The sequence below is a fragment of the Diorhabda carinulata genome, chromosome 6 (assembly GCF_026250575.1).
Source record: "Diorhabda carinulata isolate Delta chromosome 6, icDioCari1.1, whole genome shotgun sequence".
NCBI lineage: Eukaryota > Metazoa > Arthropoda > Insecta > Coleoptera > Chrysomelidae > Diorhabda > Diorhabda carinulata.
This window is the reverse complement of record NC_079465.1, coordinates 20,789,455-20,808,665: the sequence shown is the minus strand read 5'-3', so window position 1 is coordinate 20,808,665 and position 19,211 is coordinate 20,789,455. Positions and strand designations below refer to the sequence as shown.

The window sequence follows — 19,211 nt, the reverse complement described above, 5'->3', positions numbered from 1 at the left end:
TTTAGCTTTATGGCGCTCTAACTATACAAAATATTTACCCATTAGAATTTATTTCTTTTCAAAATTAATCAATTTGAGCATCTTATAGAATAAATTATTACTTATATGCCCAGTTGCTAGGAATTGAACTATTTCCTATGGTAAATTGAATTTATCGGTTACTACCAAATAATTTACTTATTATTAGAGTATAGATAGAATGTTGCAGAATAAGTTAAGTTTTTATAGAGAAGGATACAATTCTGATATAATAATTTAGATGATCCAATTTGTAATTCAAAAAGCAAATATTGACAATACGTTGGTATTGACAGCCGGAACTAATGACAACGGTTAATCTAGCCATATGTATAGATATGCTAATTTTATTGTTTGAGAGCAATCAATTCTGATTGTGTAAATTTATTATAGACATTATTTTATTCCATTGCTTTGTATCTAGTAATTTTAAGTCGCCTAAAAGAAGCTTAAAAGAGGATGTAAAAACCAATATAATCTTAGATCATATATTACTCACTTACGCTCTACTCCAGATACAGTTGTAAAATAACTAGAAGAAGAACACGTGGTAAATTTTATAAAACATAAATAAGTTAGGTTATGTGTATAAATTTAAAGTTTTGATATCAAAATGTCCTCAGAAGAAATGGACATTGCTGAAAGCAATGAAATTAATGACAGTGAGATGGGAGAGACTAGCGAAACTCAAGAAAAAAAAGTATACTTACCTGGTCAGCCTTTAGAACACGGAGAAGAACTTGTAATGGATAAATCTGTGTATGTAATGTACCATCAAGCTCAAACAAGTTCACCTTGCTTAAGTTTTGATATTATTCGAGATAATTTAGGTGATATTAGAGAGAATTTCCCTTTAACTGCTTATTTGGTAGCAGGGACTCAGGCACCTCAAACCCATGTTAACCATGTAATCGTTATGAAACTTTCAAATATGCACAAAACTAATAAAGATGAAGAAGATAATTCAGATTCAGAAGATGAAGATGAGGACGAAAGCAAACATCCTAAAATGAGTGGTGCTTTAATTAAGCATCAAGGAACTGTTAATAGAATTAGGGTAAGTATATTTTTACAACTATTCTCATTTTATAATTCAAATTATTTTGTTAATAATCAAGTTCCTAAAGCGAAACCACCTGTTGATTCAACTTTTAGATGCACTTTTCAAATTTTGAAAGTACTTAATGTAAATTGAATGTTTAACAATTAAAAAATAAAGAATTTGCTACAAGAGAACTTATCAAACATAATTTTTGTTCAATTTTGTATTAATTTTAATTTTAGGCTACTACTCTGGGAGAAACTGTGTTTGCAGCATCTTGGAGTGAATTGGGTAGAGTAAACATATGGGACCTTAGTACCCAACTAAAAGTTGTAGATAATGAACCTGGATTAGCAAAATATAACAAAGAAAATACTGCTAGCTCAGTTACACCTGTATTTACTTTTACGGGTCATCAAAAAGAGGGGTTTGCTATAGATTGGTGTCCAACAACACCTGGGGTAAGAAAATATTTATTTTATTTTCTGGAAATTGCCTCGATAATCCACTTATAGTAAACTGTCTAGTTTCCCTAACTATATGGTTGACTTGCAGAACAATGTCATCTGTAGTGATAGACTTGCGTCCTTGACCTCCTGTATCATGAACGTTAGTTTGGTCATCTTTAAATTTTTATCACCATACACAAACAACATCATCACTCATAAAGGTGTCTTCATACACTTGACACTTTTTTTCAAAATCAAAACCTATTTTTCCAAGTAAATTTTAGATTGAGAAGAGATCAGTAGTTTTTAATTTAACATTTCACAAATTACAAAACTGAACTACAAAGAATGTACATTCATTAAATTGAACTAAACATTTTGGTAAATTATGTTGTGGAGGGTTTGGAGGCACAAATCGACTGGACTTTTAACCAGACGCTATCATGAAGATGAAACTACAGATCATGTCATCTGTGAGAGCATTCACATGAGGGCAGTTAAACACTTGGACAAGCCTCACAGTTTGCCTAATAACTTCAAAGAGTTCAAGCCAAAGCGCCTGATCGGCTTCTTAAAGGACATCAGCTTTTGGTAATGTCAAGTGGGGTACGATGGGCCTATCTGAAGGTCTATGTGCTCAATGTTCCCCAGGCCGTCCACAAAGTAACTGTGAATTATGAAGTAGTGAATTATTTGAACTATTTTAAATGTGTCTCACATTTTTCTAACCATATTTAACCCCTATAAAATTGGCTAGCCAAGGACAAAAAAATTGACTAAAAATTTATCATGAATAAGGGGTTTTCTATGTGTGCAAATCAAATATTAGGTGCATAAGAATAAAGTGCAACAGATTCTTATCAACAAGTATTCCATATTCAACATTTAACCATCAAAAATTCCTTGAATGACTTTTGTTTTGATGACCTCACTAAACGTGGTGGATCTTGATGAGACGGGTGCTTGTTCCAATGTCAAATCGATTTTAAATAAGATTTGACCGGTCTCATCAAGATCCACCACGTCTAGTGAGGTCATCAAAACAAAAGTCATTTGAGGAATTTTTGAAAGTTAAAAGTTGAATATAAAATTCTTCTTGACAGGAAGTACCTAAAATGTCCCTTATTTACGATACATTTTTGACTCGGGCCAGCTAATGTTATAGGATTCCATATTTAATATTTGTTTTCATTTTCTTTCTTTAAGATGTTGGCCACAGGCGATTGTAAGAGAGACATTCATATTTGGAAACCAAATAATGCTTCCAGTTGGACAGTAGACCAAAGACCACTGGTAGGTCACACAGATTCGGTTGAGGATATTCAGTGGTCCCCCAATGAAAAGAGTGTCTTAGCATCTTGTTCTGTAGATAAGAGTATTAGAATTTGGGATGTAAGAGCGGCACCAAGTAAAGCTTGTATGCTTACTGCCGATAGGGCACATGAAAGTGATGTAAATGTCATAAATTGGAATAAAAATGAACCGTTTATAGTTAGTGGTAAGTAGGAACTTTCATTTCAATTTGTATCAGGTGGGTAACTCAGAACTGCCATTGGACATATCCCAGGAACGGATTATTTTACAGTTTCAGAGAACAAAAAATATGATGGCTCTGACACACACAGGGAAATTAGCTCTTTCTCAATCACCTTTTTTTATATAAATTTTTAAAATAAGTCATATACCGATTGGCACACTCTGTATATAAAAATAATCAAAATAAAAAGTTTCTGGTTGTACTCAACATAAATCATTTTGATAGGTGGGGATGATGGTATTGTCCACATATGGGATTTAAGAAAATTCAAGGATAAATCTCCTTTAGCAACCTTTAAACACCATACGGAATCTGTTGTTAGTGTAGAATGGCATCAAACGGATTCTGCTGTTTTTGCTTCAGCTGGTGCGGATAACCAAATCGCCTTATGGGACCTATCTGTGGAAAAAGATACGGAAAGTAATAATGACGATGTGCAGGTAAATTTTTATTGATTGATTTTATTGAAATATTACCTTATATATTAATTACATATTTTTTAATTGGTAAAAGATTTAATACCATTAGAGTAGTGCTGGTACTGCCTAACTTTCAGTTTTTTTTGTTTTTAAAGGTTTACCAAATCTTCAAATTCACTCACTGTAATTATTTCCAATGATTAGATCACTAAATTCATACTCCAAATAAAAATTTAATAATGTTAAACGGAACTAAAATTTGAGTCATAAATAAATTAGAGAATTGTTTAATGTGTAAGTGTTTAACTACATTTTTTATAAATAACTCAAATAGTTTTGATTTTATCAGAAAAAGTGTGAGAAACAAAAATGAAGCTTATTTAAAAACAAAGAGATTTTTTTAAAATTTGCTTTGGGCATAATACGAGCCCCGTCCCATTTCAGTTGGCCCACTTAGAAAAATTCGAAATTATTAAACTTTATTTTAAAATGCCAATAAGTAGCGTTAGTAAAATGTTTAAAACTTTTAGTTTTACGTCTAAAATAGGTTTTGGATGAATATTGTAAAGAATTTTGAATAATATTTAATATGATGGAAATAGATAGGTCTTGTTGATAATAATTTTTTATGCATATAAAAGGGTTCATTGTTTCCAGAATTGTGTTCAAAGTTTTATTAGGTCTAAAATACGTAAATAATAAAGTAGGCTGTGTAAGTCATATTTTCACAAAATGTTTTTTTTAAGTGACAAATAGATTTTTGAAGTAATAAGGTGAGTATAATTTTTAAAATGGGTAGAGAAAAAGTTATTGATGAAAAAATTCGATTAATCATAATAAACTTATTCAAAAATGGGAAAAAGAACTCAGAAATCGCGAAAGTTGTAAACATATCAAAATACAGTGTTCGAAATAAAGTTGCTTCTATAAAGCAAATGGTTCGATTGTCCCTAAACGCCGGTATGTAAGAAAGTCGAAATTGTCAGAAAAAGATAAACGAGTGTTAAAAAGAATAATTCAACAAAACAGACGTGCTAACTATGGTCAGCTAAGTGTACTTTGGAGTAATGCAGTAGGTAGGCGGGTTTCAAGATCCACATGTCAAAGAGAGGCTCAAGAATTAGGATTTCGGACATATAAGGTGAATTTTGTAACACCTTAGTTTAATGCATATTTTTCTAAATTTAAATTTTCTTTACATAGGCCAAGGAAAAGCCCTTATTGACTCAAATCCAAAATAAAAATAGATTAAATGGGCCAAAGAGTATAAAAATTGGAATTTTGAACAGTGGATCTGTATATCTTGGAGTGATGAGTCTCGTTTTGAAGTTTGCGTGGGTGACGATCGAATTAGAGTTATTCGACAAAAAAATGAAGCTTTTCATCCAGATTGTTTGAAGCGGAAAGTAAAATTTCCGGTATCTGTGATGGTGTGGGGCTCGATATCTGCAAGAGGAGTGGGAAAACTGCATTTCATAAACGGAATTGTCAATAGTGAAAAGTACCTGGATATTTTAGAAGAATCATTGTTTCCAACAAGAGAAGTAACTTTAACCGCTGGGAAAGCCTTTATTTTTCAGCAAGATGGAGCAGGACGCCATAAGTCAAAAAAGGCCTTGAAATGGTTATCAGACTTTAGAGTCCAGATTTATCACCAATAGAAACACTTTGGCATGAAATGAAAAAGAAATTGCGTGCACATCCGGCTAGAACTGTCATGGAATTAAAAGAAACACTAAAAGAAATTTGGGATGATTCTACTCCCGAATACTGCCAGAATTTAATAAACACCATGCCTCAAAGAATTACGGCTGTTATTAAAAATAAAGGGGATGTTACGCAATGGTAACTTTTAAAAGTATGTTTAATATTTAAGCTTTTCTGATTACATTTGATTTTTTTTTTTTTTTTTGGTTTTTAATTATAACATATGTTAAGACTTGTAACTCCTATAAAAGTATCTGAAATGTTTATAGAAAATATAATGTGCTCAAAACGAAACAATTTGCCAGTTGTAATAGCTGAAAAAGCAATAACTCGTAATTTTTTTCAATTGTGCCAACTGAAATGGGACGAGGCTCGTATACATAACCGAGTTATGTTTTATGGAAGGCTGAATATTTTTATAGAACGAAAATTTTTTAAAATCAACGTCCAGAAACGGAAAAACGGTAAATTTTTTGAAAAAATTCTATAGAATCTTTTTCAAAGTACTTTTAAAAATCTTCAAAATAAGGGTTAGTAGAACTCTCTAGCATAAAAACTAAGAAAGTTATAGTCGAAATAAAATCGATTTATTTTTTTGTAGAAAAAAAAACTCAATTTCACCCTTAGCAATAGTACCTAAATTGCAATAAAAATGTAATCCAGTGATAATTTACTTTATTTAAGTACTAATAATGATTTCTGAAAATTTGAACGATTAAGATAGCATAATTTCGAAATAAAAAATATATTGAAAGTCGACAAATTATTTTCTAAATTTTTAAAAATTTCCCCTTTTATTCTTTTATCCATATTTAAAAATTTCTGAAAAATTATAGGATATAAATTGATAGGGAACAAAAAGTTTGTTTAACAAATATTTCGCTTTTTTAAAAATTTTTATAACTTTTAAAATAACTGATATATGACCTTACAAATCGTACCCTAAAGTATGACTGATATCATTTTCGAACCCTTTAAACGTTGGCCTTAAAAAATAGAGCGCTAAAGAAATTTAAAACGTTTATAAACTTATGATCATCACCAAGCCTTTCAATCCCATGTGAATTATGGCTATTGCTTTTGGCGCTTCAAATCATTTTTTTGAGGTGGATTACTCCTCGTTTTCTAATTTTTATTTTCTTTATAGTTTATAGTTTGTCTTGGCTGCTCTTGTTATTATTTTGCATTCCTTTCGGTTCCGGCATTTTGCTCTCCAGTTTTCTATATTCAGTGCTCTTATGTCCTCTATTTCGTTTCTCCAAGTTTTTCTCGGCCTGCCTCTTCCCCTTGGCCACAATGGGATCCATTGCGTTATTCTTTTGATTATTTCAATTGGTTTTCTTCTCATGCCCTGCCCAGTTGAGTCTTCTGTATCTCATTATATCTTCCTTCTCCAGCTCTTTCTCTATTTCTTCGTTTTTCTTTGCTCTTCTTTCTCCTTCCTGTGTTATGGGCCAGTTTAGATCTCATTATCTTTCTTTCGATTCTTTTAAGTTCTTCTTCTCTTTTGTTTATTACTGTTGTTTCCATCGCATACGTGATTACTGGTCTTATTAGGATTTTGTACTTTTTTATTTTGTTTTGGTTGGTTATGTTTTTGTTTTTTATTAGATTTTTGTTTCTTCCATAGGCTTGATAGCCCTTGTCTATCCTATCCTTTATCCTTTCTCTGGTTATTTGTCCCAACGTTATTACTAGATAATTAAAGGTCGATACTTTTTTTAAATTGTATTTGCTAGTATTTGTTGATCGATTTTATTAATTCTCTCTGTCCATTTGCTATGATCGTTACATCATCTGCGTATGCCACTATCTGTATTGCATCGGTTATAATGTTTTTATTTTGTAGTCCTGCGTTTCCCACAATCCCTTCCAGAATTATATTAAATAGCGTTGGTGACATTGGGTCTCCTGCTTAACGCCCTTATTTGTTTGCGTTTTATCTGATGTTGTACCTTGAAATCTCACTTTAATGTAACTCTTATTTAGTATTATTTCTATTAGTTTTCTCAATTTTTTTTTGATATTCTTGCCTTTCTAATTCCTCTGTTATTTTCTCTCTTTTTATTGAGTCGAAAGCACTTCTGAAGTCAATAAAGACTCTATGTATTTCTTTTTTATATTCCGCTGTCTTTTCTATAATTTGGTCTATAGTGTGGATTGCGTCTATAGTTAATCTTCCTGGTCTAAACCCGTTTTGATAATAATTCCTTCAACCTTTTATTCATTAAATGTTCCAGTATTTTGTAGGCTATATTTAGCAGGGTGATGGCAGTTTTCTTATTTCGTCTTGCACCTCATTTTCTGTGGGGCATTTTACCTCTTCATCTTCTTTCTCTGTTAATATTATTTCTTTATTTGCTTTGATTTTTTCTTTCTCGTTAAGTCTTTCTCTATAATATTCTTTCCAAAGATTTCCCATCTCTTGTGGGCGGTGTTCTGTTTTGCCGTCTTTCGCTTTTATCCCTCTTGTTTTTATTCAGTATTTCATCTAGCTTGTCTTCATCTTCTTTCTTCCTTCTCGTTAGCGGTATTACTGCTTTTTGGTAGATATTTTTTCTGGTTCTTATATTGCTCTTCATTTTCTTTCTTATGTTGAATAGTCTTCATCTGAATCCATTTTTTTTTGCTTTCGACGATCTGACTTCAGTTATGTTAACAACATACTCAGTTCGGTTATTGCCCCAAATTATAAACTTATACGGTACAAAATTCCCTATAAATCTACGTTTTGAGCGACTAATTTGCTTGAAAATTAACCGAGATATGACCAAAAAACTAAATATACTTTTTTAAATTTTAGAACAGGTAGAGTATAAGTGAAAGTATGTAAATATTTTTTTCATTTTTTTGGCATAAGGGATGATTTATAGATGATGAAAATTTTAGATACATGAGATTCAAGTTAAAAGAGAAAAAAAAAATGTCAATTTGAAATAAATAAATCGAAAAATTGTATAAGTACGTCTGTAAGTAAATATGGGATGATTTATAAGGGTTGAACATCTGCGATGCAAAATATTTGAGTTGAGAACACAAACAAAAAGGGTCAATTTAATATAAGTAAGCTTTAGAAAGTAATTAAATAATATTTTTGTGTTAATTTTATATTGACCGGGGGTGATTTATAAGGGATGAAATACATCAAGCAGGCTTAGAAAATTATAAATACTATATTAAAGGATTAATCAACTTTTATTCAAACCTTAAAAGTATTTTTCTACTCATTAAATACTTAATATTTGCAATTTTGCAATAAGGGGTAGTTTTCAGCCTTAAGAGTAATAAGCACATATCGGCATATGGTAGATTTTTAAGATAAGGGTAAGTCAAGCTTAATTCCAAATTTTCATGCAAATCGATGCAGGTTAGTGTCTATCTTACAATACTGTAAGCTTGTTTATGGAGCGAATTATAGATTATTTTCTTGAATCTTAATTTTTATTCTAGATTATTTTCTTTTATCTTAATTTTCATTAATCATTTCAGGATCTGCCGCCACAATTACTATTCATCCATCAAGGACAAAACAATATAAAAGAATTACATTGGCATCCTCAGTTGCCAGGAGTGATAATCAGCACAGCGGAAAGTGGTTTTAATGTTTTTAAAACAATTAGTGTGTAAATATAAAAAATAATATATTATTCGAGAGTTTTATTCAAAATCCAGGTAGAAACATTAAAAATTATTAATTTCTTTCAATCAATCGCAAATTTATCAAATGCCTCATTGTTGGTCTACCATGTGGACAATTCTGAAAATTAAAATTTCGTAAAGGAATTTTTGATTTTAATTAATTTTTCTTACCCATGGTTGATCAATTTGACCCATATGTTCCACTATTTTTTTCATATCGGTTTTATTGAGGGGCGTTCCTATCATTACGGATTTTCTACAAGCTCTTGAGGCGAACATTTTTCTCAATTTACTCGGTACACATGTTGTCGTATTGGATTCCTTATATAAAAAATAAATCATAACGTACCATATATCAACGAAAAATTCAGGATTTGAACTATTTTACGAACAAGAATAATGCATGAAACATGAGTATATAGTAGGGTGATGGTTAAAAATGAAATTTAAAAAATTCAATGGTTCACCCTTTCATTATGATCTCTCATATGTAAAATGGAGTTAACTAAAATTGTTGAATCTCATTAAATTTTAGGGGTGGCTACCAGGCTTTAAATTTCATAAAAAATGTCAAAATTCAATATAATTTTCATTAGTAATTTTCAATATTATAATTAATGCTTTTGCGTTTTAATTTTTAAAGTAGTCCGGACTTTTCTAGATGTAACTTACGAAAGTTTCTCAACTATCGAATTGACAAAATTAATTGAATGAACTAGATTCATTGAAGAAACTAAATGCATTAAAAGGTGTTTACACCAATTCCTATTTATAATAAAATAAATACGAAAAAGTATTTATGACATTTAATCCTTTTGCGTTTTAATTTTTTTAGTAGCCCGGATTTTTCTAGATGTAAATTACGAAAGTTTTTTTTTCGTTGTTCATGACATCAACTATCTTCCAGCCGACGGTTGCCTGCTACTAATTTCTTTATCTCAAAAAGGTAACGGTCCCAGCATAATTACTAGACTAAGAACTTATGATTAGTAACTTACCTGCAACATCAGTAGCATTTCATCTATGTCATCTTTGGCAAAAACGAAATTTCGACTAATTGGAATAGCTGCCAATGCGACTTTTTTTGTACAGGGTGCTGAAAAACGTAAAAACATCAAGTAATAACCATTTCTTTAATAAATTTGCAATGTGGCCAACCAGGAAAATATTGTAACAAAAAATTGTGGAACACGTCAACAAAATTATAGCCCAATCTTCACTCTAATGAGCCTCCACTTTGAAAAAGACGACAGCAACTACTTTTCTATACTGCCTCTTTATCATCCAACGCCGTCAGCCCTGTCTAACTTAAAAATTTATTCCAACCATCAACCCATCCCCTTTATTTTATCACAGCTTCTCGACGGCACAGACCTCTCACAAACAAGCCCTTTTCCTATTCCCACTACCCCATTATGGACCATTGACCTTAATTTTATATACGGATGCTTCCAAGAATGAAACAGGAGAAGGCATTGCCGTTACGACGTCACAATTTATAATTAAATCATCTCTAATTCCACCAACTATCAACTGGTTATCTTCCCATATTGGAATCGTAGGTAACGGGCTAGCAGACCAACAACCAAAAAGTGCTTTAACTCATACAATTACCGACAATATAACTATCCATAAGGAATTAAAACCTCACAGAAAAACCATAACGTGGCAACAAAACTTCCTTAAACTCTATACATCACTCTCAACCAAGTAACTTCGCAAGCCTCTCCAAACAATACTTAACCATTGTAAGAAGGCTAAGAATCGGACACTCAAGACTCACCCATGGTTATCTAATGTCTTCAACCGCCAGACCCATTTGCACTAGCTGTAGTAAACCATATATTAAATGAATGCCACAAATATGCACCCCAAAGATTGCAGTTCCAGTTCAAGATAATAAGAAATAATCAGAGAGTGCGTTGGGTGTCTAGATATCTTGTCTATGCACGTGCCGAAAACCAGGAACAACGTATCAATCTCAAATTTCTCGTTAAATTGAAAAAACACTCCGACAGAGTGCTATAAATTGTTGCAAGAGGCCTATGGGAACAATTCTATATGTCGTGCGTGTGTTTTTCAGTGGTGTGAACGCTTTAGTGAAGGCCGAGAGAGCACTGATGATGTCCTAGGTCGCTGCCCCCCCTAACTAAAATCCTGGGTACGCCCTTGTACAGAGATCTAGTACCAGCACAACCACATCTACAGCAGTAGTAAGACTTTCGGCGCCGAGTTGGATTTGTACAACGTTATTAAACGAGGGAACACACACTCATTCACACATATAAACACGCACGTAAACATAGACAAACACAATTTCAGCACATCAGCCTGTCGATAATCAAACACACCCGATGGACTTTCCTACAGAGGACTAGTACCAGCACAACAATATCGATAGCAGTAGCAAGAAATTCGGCGCCGAATTGAATTCGTACAACTTTATTAAACCAGTGAACACACACACGCACACACACATATATAAATACGCATGTAAACTTAGACAAACACAATTTCGTGACTTCATCATTGGTAGGGGGGACAGCTCATACCTGTTTCGAGAAGATGGTCGGTCGGGTATATTGAAACAAAAGATCATGAAAATTGATTTTTATTAATTAGTTTGATTATGACCCAAAACAAAATATACTGAAGGACCGTTCTACGGTCGCCGTGGTGCATGGGATAGTGCTTAACATAATCAATGCCTTTCTGACAGCAGGGTAAAAAATGTTGACTTCGTTGAACAGATCAACTACTTCTATGTCCCTTAATTGATCATCTGATAAAGGCTTCTTCGCCCATAAATTATGCCAAAGATTCAGTTCTCCGGTAATATTCAGGTTATAAAATTCTTGGAATGATTCTGCGTTCTTGTATAAGTCTGATATGCTGGTTTTGGTGATATACAAGGGATGTAGTTTACTTAAAGCAAACGCCGGAGTATTTTCTTGGGAGAATCGAATATTCAACGACGAAATGAGTGAATCAATGTATGGTATTATCAGGGTACGCCGCCAATATTCGTTATCATTTTCTGATTGCGGATTACTTCTATGTGTTTGCTTGTGAGCAAGACGTGGAACCGAAATTTTTATGTTCAAATCCATTGCAACAACTCGCAATTTGAAGCATTTCATTATTTATTCTATAAGGAAACTCGCGGTCATTTCTGAGAATATCCTTGATATTTTTTATTTGTTCCCTCACCGAGATCATGTCGATCGATTTAGCTTGCAGTGCGTTAACTACTGGTTCTAAAACTGCTGAATATTTAGCTATTGTTTGTAGAGCAACAATAAACACTGGTTTTGTAACGACTGAATGCAACTGATATGCAGATTTTCTGGTGGCATAATTTCCTCTACGGATAACATTTCTAGAGATTTCACAAGCTCTGGGAAATGTTGAGAAAACTTTCTGATTGATTTATATTTTTCGGACCATCTCGTCTCACACAATCGTGATAGGTTTGGAACGTAGTTTCGACGTGTAGTCGATTCTCTGAAAAACGTTATAACATCCGTTACAGTGGCGACAGTATTTCTAATTTCTGGCACTCTCGCATCATTCACAACAAGGTGTGCAATGAGGATATTTTTTCTCAAAATGGCTTTCCCTGCCATTGTAGAACAGCCATCGAATCCAAACCCTACGCAATCTTCGGTTGGGAAGTTAGAACTAATCAAGAAATTGTCAATTGCTGAAGCATTTCATGCTTTTAGTTCAATGAACTCTACAAATTCTTCTCGTATTTTTCTTTAGCCTTCGTCATAGAACCGCACGCCTATTGATAGCTGTTCTTTCCCAGCTACGTCTGCTGTTTCATCAGCTAAGACTGCTTAAGCCATGGTCTTCTGAACCTCACTCATTATATTCTCCTTAATAACTTCGCCACATAAATTTATCAATTCGTTTTGTATTTTTGGCGATGTGTAAACTACATTGCGATGGCACTTTTCCAGGTAACTCTTTAATTTGCCGTCCCCTGAATTAATTCTCAACTTCAATAAATCTATAAAACACCCTCATCTGCTTATTTTCCCCTAAGAGGTATATCATGTGTACCGCAAAATACTATACAAGAAATAATTGATGACGATATTTGTTTATTTTCATCGATTGCTTTTTGGTGTCCACTTTGCAGTTGGATGTCTACAGGAACATTTTCAAGAAAATTTTTTGCAGCATTTGTCGCTGTTAAGTGAAGGTTGGTCGTTGCATGCTTTCGGCAGTCTTGCATATTTTTGAACTTTATATATGGCACGATCATAAATGATCCCAAAATTCCTCTCACAGTGTTGATGGCCGGAGGGAACAAAACACAATGCTTACAAAGAGTATGGAATATACTAGCCATGGTGCATATTGATCCAACTAAGCATGATTAAATTTTCTTTTCAAATGGCTCGCATCACTTTCAAAATCGTAATTTTTGGGCGGGATCAAAGAATTTTGTAACAACTCCCTCTTCTTTTCCATCGATAGCTGGACCTAACCTAACCAACCAACATATAATTTCAGGATCGACGTTGACGTCATAAGTTTGTTGGGATGTCGATGGAGAAGAAGTCGGCAACAGATATATTTACAGGTTCTGCTGGGGAATGTGACGCTTGTCCAATGTTAGCATGCAATATTCTTGGCTATATATTTCTTTCCTTTCCAAAATAGTCCGTGCTACAATGTTCGTGGTATTGCTATTCAATCCAAGATGTCGCTATTGACCGTATAAATTGATGCTATTTCTCTTTAACTTTCGTCCGTAACTAGATAGATAGCGCTAGATGTTGTTTCTCCTAATTATATTCGGCTTTAATCCTAATGGCTCTGATTGTCTCGTCGGGAGCGGAAACTACGAGATGCGACGGTTTCGCATGAGATTTAATTTATATTGCGTCGCTAACAGTATACTATATCGAATGTTGTAGAATATTTAATATCTGACTGAAAAGATATTTTGTTTCCAACACTTCATTTTGCGCAAAGCAGGTAACAGGTTTTTAATTCCCACTTGCCAGGAAAATTGACGCTGCCCCCCCTGCCGCTACCTGGGTACGCCCATGTCTCTGTAGGAATGTCCATCGGGTATGTTTGGTTATCGACGGGCTGCTGTGCTGAAATTGTATTCGTCTATGTTTACATGCGTGTTTATATGTGTGAATGAGTGTGTGTGTTCCCTGCTTTAATAATTTTATATGAATCCACTCGGCGACGAAGTTCTTGCTACAGCTGTCGATGTGGTTGTGTTGGTGCGTAGTCCTCCGTAGGGGAAATCCATCGGGTGTGTTTGGTTATCGACAGGCCGCTGTTCTGGATTTTGAGCTGCTGCTGGTACCCGTTGATTCCGTAGGTGGATAGTCACGCTATTGTCCTCTGACGATGTGTCGTTTAGCGTGGTCGCAATACTTCCAATTCGGAATGTTCAATTTCTATTCTAGCTATTAATATTGGATTTAGACTATTTTCTCAGAATTTCCCCAATGCCTATCTACCTACCTTATTAATAATTCTGTACTACACTCATTTAAAACTATGCATTGCCATTAAACAGTTCTAACTAAAATACTCGTACTAATAAAATAATAAACAGCTATAAGTTAATTTACCTTCATGATCGATTTTGAAAGAAAATCCATTCTTTTTAAAAACATCCAAATTTTCAATTAACAGACTTTCATTTCCCGCGGTAAGTTCCAACTGTTTTGGGCTAAAAATTTAAACATAGTGAATATAAAAGTCTAACCGTAGTTGAAGATTGAACTCTAATAATTTCAATTTTAAAAATTAAGTATTTGAAAATTTTCAAAAAATATATTTTGTCTTCAAGCGTATAATATCTAATACACCTTCGGAATTAGTTGAAATGATACCCCGAAAAAATCAAAAATATTAACAAAAGACCAAGGATGCACCGAATAATGTTTATTTAACAACAAAGGTAGGTACTTTTTTATTTTTATTATTATTACATTTATCAAATCGTTGACAACAATATCCTTTAGAACAGTGGTTGCCAAACAATCGATCGCGAGCCACCGGTGGCACCGGGGTAATTTTGGGTTGTCAAAATAGTAAATAAAATAAAAGGACTGCACTTCAATGATAAAGAGAACCAATTGAAGAGTTAGAATGCCAGTATGGTGATCTGTTGCTTCATACAAAAGTTCGTTGGCTTAGTATAGGCAGAGTTATGCAACGTTACCTGCACTGGTGAAATTCTTGAAAGATCGGGGTGAGCATCTCATCGAACTGGAAGATCCCACATGGCTACAAGATTTCTCCTTTCTTACTGATACAACTGAAAAGTTGATTGGCTTAAACTTACAGCTTCAAGGCAAAGATAAGAACATCGGTGGAATGATTTCAGATGTAACATCATTTTCAAAAAAGCTCGAGCTGTGGGAAAAGAATATAACCCAGATTGAATACAAGCATTTCCTAGTCTGAAGCAGATCGTTGACAAACAAAATCCTCCATGACACCCCAACAATACGAGGAAATTCTCTCAGACTTAAGACAACAATTTGATCAACGATTCCAAGATTTTAAAAGCATATTGATTGTGGCACAATTCGTCAACTCTCCCTTTGTAGAGATCGACGCAGAAGATTTGTCATCTTGTGTTGTAATAAAACATTTTGGTTGAGATCAGGCTGCCGTTGAAATGGAAGTTGTTGATTTTCAGAATGACCTGTATCTAAAATACCTGAAAATATCTGGCCTCTAGTCCCAAAGAAAAGTATCCAATTATGATTCAAGTTACATTGAGATTGAAAGCTATGTTCAGTTCTACATACTTGCATGAAGCATCTTTTTTAAGTATGAAATTAATAAAAAACAATTATACGAGGATATATTGATATCTAGTTAGCCTAGACCAGTTCCATGCATAAACAAAATATTGCGTTACCATAGCAACGAATAATAACTTATTAGAAGTGTTCGTGTAAAATTTGACGCCAAAAAAGTAAACCAGAGTTACGCAATAAATTAAAAGAAAAAAGATGTCCACCGAAATTGTGAAAATCGAAAAATTGGAGTATCGAGTCATCATCAAGTACCTGTATTTAAAAGGGTTAAGAGGTAAGCAGATTCACGAAGATATTCTTAATACCCTTGGTGATCGATGTCCTTCGTACGCGACCGTGAAAAATTTGACTGCAAGCTTCAAAGGAGATAAATTTTCCATTGAAGATGATGACCGATCGGTAAGGCCAGTTTCTGTGGCAGACCGTTGATTTGAAAACGATGTAGACTTCTTAAACCGAATTGTTACTATTGATGAGACTTGGGTACATTTCTACGATCGAGAAACAAAGCAACAATCGATGGAATGGCGACACTCTGGTTCTCCAAGACCTAAGAAGTTTCGTGTCCAAAAATCTGCTGGAAAAGTTCTTGTTTCAGTTTTTTGGGATTGCCATGGAGTAATCATGATTTATTTTCTGGATAAGAGTAGAACAATAACTGGAGATTACTATTCTACATTACTGACCACTCTACGGGAAAAAATTAAAGAGAAAAGACGCGGAAAGCTATTCAAAGGTGTTTTGTTTTGGCAGGACAACGCCCCTGCACAAAAATCTCATGCAAAACATTCGTGATTTAAGGTTTGAATTACTAGAACCCCCTCTTATTCAGCAGATATGGCTCCGTATGACTATCATCTCTTTCCTCATCTATAAAAAAGTTTAAAGGGTCGTAAATTTCCTTCCAATGAGGAGGTAATAAAGGCTGTGGAGGTCTGGTTTGCAGAGCAAGAAGAAACATTTTTTTTGAGAGGTCTAGAGACGTTGCAGGTTCGCTGTAAAAAATGTGTCCAATTAAGAGGAGAATATGTTGTGTAATAAAAAATTTCGACATTAAAATTTTGTTGTCATCTAAAAGAACGAAAAATGAGTCATATGAGCCTAACAAGAAAAGAAAAACACTGTCTTTGGAGTGTAAATGAATATAATTAAAGACTTGGAGGCAAAAAAATTTGACCTACCGGAATCAACAGTCCGAACAGTTATAAAAAGTAAAGAAAAAATTATGAACGCTGTGGAAGACTCTCAATCTTTGAATTCAAGTATCATCCGTAATCGTCGCAGTATTATCGCACAAATGGAAACATTGCTACAGTCATGGTGTGATAATCAAGTAAGAGTGAAAAATTGTCCTGTTGATCAAAATACAGTGTGCTCTCAAGCAAAGCAGATTTTTGAAAAACTGAAAAGAGAAGCTGGGGAGGCGGCTAAAAATGAAGTGTTTAAAGCTAGTAACGGCTGGACAGCCGATTTAAGAGTCGTTGTAATTGGCATAGAATCGCAGAAAGTGAAGTAGCGGCAAGCGCTGATAAAGAAGCTGCATCTCTCTATACCGAAAAACTCAAAACAATGATAAATGAAGGTGGCTACACTAGCAAAACCATTTTCAACGTAGGTGAAACCGTTTTTTTTTTTGGAAGAAAATGCCTAAAAGAACTTTTATTGTGCGTGAAGAGAAAACTTTTCCAGGTTTTAAAGTCGCCGAGGATCGATTGACAGTAATGGTTGGTGCGAATACAGCTGGAGATTGTAAATTGAAACCTCTCTAAGTTTATCGCTCAGAAAAACCAAGAGCCTTAAAAATAAATTCAAAGCTGGTTTGCCTGTCATTATGAAGTCTAATGCGAAAGCTTGGTTCACAGCTTCTCTTTTTGAAGACTGGTTTGGCCATCATTTTATTCCTGAAGTCGAACGTTACTACCAATTGAAAGAAATCCCATTTAAAGTGATGCTACTAATTGACAATGCACCAGGTCGTCCTCCCACGTGTGGTTGAATTTTTGCCACCAAACACTACCAGCTTGCTTCAACCAATGGACCAGGGAGTCATTAAAATGTTTAAATCTTACTACACAAGGCGGTCATTTGCACATCTACATGATGTGCATCATGAGACAAAACAACGAGCTTTCTGTTAAAGACTTTTGGAAGCAATTCAATGTTTTAGATGCTGATATAATTATGTTGTTATGTTATAAAAATTTATGTTTACTTATTTTTAAAATCAAAAAAATCATATTGAATACAAAATTAATAAAGGTAAAGAAGAAAAAGTTATATAATGAATGAGTCTTGGTATTTCTGTCCTGGCAGTTAAGGTTAGCCCAGACCTGGCATTTAAGCATGACCCAGTCTTGGTGACCAAGCCCATCGTTGTCACTCCAGGGTATTACCAAGACTGGGCCAAGCTTGGGCCCTTGGAACTTTCCTCTATGGGATGGTGTCTGGTAAAAACTGTGTTCATTTTTTTTCAACGCTGAAACCCAGGGGGAAACAGGATAATGATGACGTTCAAGAATTGCTAGATTCACATAATCAAGAACTAACAATTGACTAGGTTATAGAAATGCGTAAGTATGAGCAAGACATTGAACAAACTAATTCGCTAGAACCAGTTGAATCGGTAAATCAAATGACAATTGCAAACTTAACAAAATGATTCAATTCAATTGAAAAGGGATTACAAATTTTAGAAAAAAATAGATTCTAATGAAGAACGCGTTTCTATTACAAAACGGGGAATAAAAAAATTATTGGTATGCTACGAGGAAATTTTGCGTGAGAAGAAGAAAAACTTGACTCGTCAGGCAACATTGTTAATGAATATATGAAGCCTTCGACATCAAAATAACTTCGGTTTAGGTTACTTTATTCATAACAATGTAAATTGTTTCATTATCTTACACTTCAATAAACATTTTTCTTCTAAATTATTGTTTTCTTTAACTCTGGTCCCGATTGAACATACTTTATATGTACTCGTATTTATACGTAAGGTTGAACCTTACGCGAATTCGATTTAGGGTGCACCTACATTGGATCCATATTTCTTCCGATCCGATCCGATATCGCCCGACGTCAGTCAAAAAACAAACATAAACATCTTAACGTAGGTGCCTATGTGGATCTGTACCACCGATTCGATGGTAACCGATACAGCGGCCGACCAATTACAATTACTTCGAAAATCGACAAGGAATTACTGATTGAGCTGGTGAGGAATGTTCCTGGTCTGTGGGATCAACGGGATAAGTCTTACCAAAACCGTGACATTAAAAATGAACGCTGGGAGTCGATTGGAAAGCAACTTCTCGTTGCTCGTTTACTACTATAAGCAGCTATCTGCATTGTGTGTTCAAGGCTATTTAATTAATTAATTAACTTGGATTGTCCACTTAATTTTTCCTTTATACCTCCAAGAATATAATCTAAAGTTTCAATGTCCATTCGGTAGTACTCTTTGAATTTATCCCTATGATTTCGCAGAGTCATGCTTGTTGTACAAAACTCATGCACCCAAACCTTCCTATTGCGTTTCTTTAGAAGGAAGTTGTTTTTCAACAAAACCCAGTACAAAAATTCGTCTTC

At 34.0% G+C, this 19,211-nt stretch overlaps 2 protein-coding genes across 2 annotated transcripts in view; one reads left to right on the top strand and one right to left on the bottom strand.

Annotated features, from left to right (window-relative positions):
* The first annotated feature begins 325 nt into the window (after window positions 1-325).
* On the top strand, window positions 326-8,819 carry LOC130894923 (glutamate-rich WD repeat-containing protein 1). Its single transcript, XM_057801966.1, has 5 exons — window positions 326-1,075; window positions 1,303-1,521; window positions 2,716-3,007; window positions 3,272-3,486; window positions 8,662-8,819. The coding sequence occupies exons 1-5, from the start codon at window positions 632-634 to the stop codon at window positions 8,797-8,799; spliced, it is 1,308 nt and encodes a 435-aa protein (XP_057657949.1). The 5' UTR covers window positions 326-631; the 3' UTR covers window positions 8,800-8,819.
* The window catches only part of LOC130894922 (mismatch repair endonuclease PMS2), a 30,994-nt gene continuing 20,597 nt past the window's right edge, over window positions 8,815-19,211 (bottom strand). Inside the window, exons 5-8 of the mRNA XM_057801965.1 lie at window positions 14,421-14,521; window positions 9,810-9,907; window positions 8,983-9,132; window positions 8,815-8,929 (exon numbers count right to left, since the gene is read on the bottom strand). Coding sequence (XP_057657948.1) covers window positions 8,864-8,929; window positions 8,983-9,132; window positions 9,810-9,907; window positions 14,421-14,521 — 415 coding nt within the window. The 3' untranslated portion in view covers window positions 8,815-8,863. The remainder of the gene's footprint in view (window positions 8,930-8,982; window positions 9,133-9,809; window positions 9,908-14,420; window positions 14,522-19,211) is intronic.

Bases quoted from the DNA above. Each gene is read 5' to 3' on its own strand.
- LOC130894923 (XM_057801966.1), top strand. From the start codon at position 632: ATGTCCTCAGAAGAAATGGACATTGCTGAAAGCAATGAAATTAATGAC. The intron at 1,076-1,302 runs GTAAGTATATTT...TTTTAATTTTAG, and splicing joins GAACTGTTAATAGAATTAGG to GCTACTACTCTGGGAGAAAC. The intron at 1,522-2,715 runs GTAAGAAAATAT...TCTTTCTTTAAG, and splicing joins GGTGTCCAACAACACCTGGG to ATGTTGGCCACAGGCGATTG.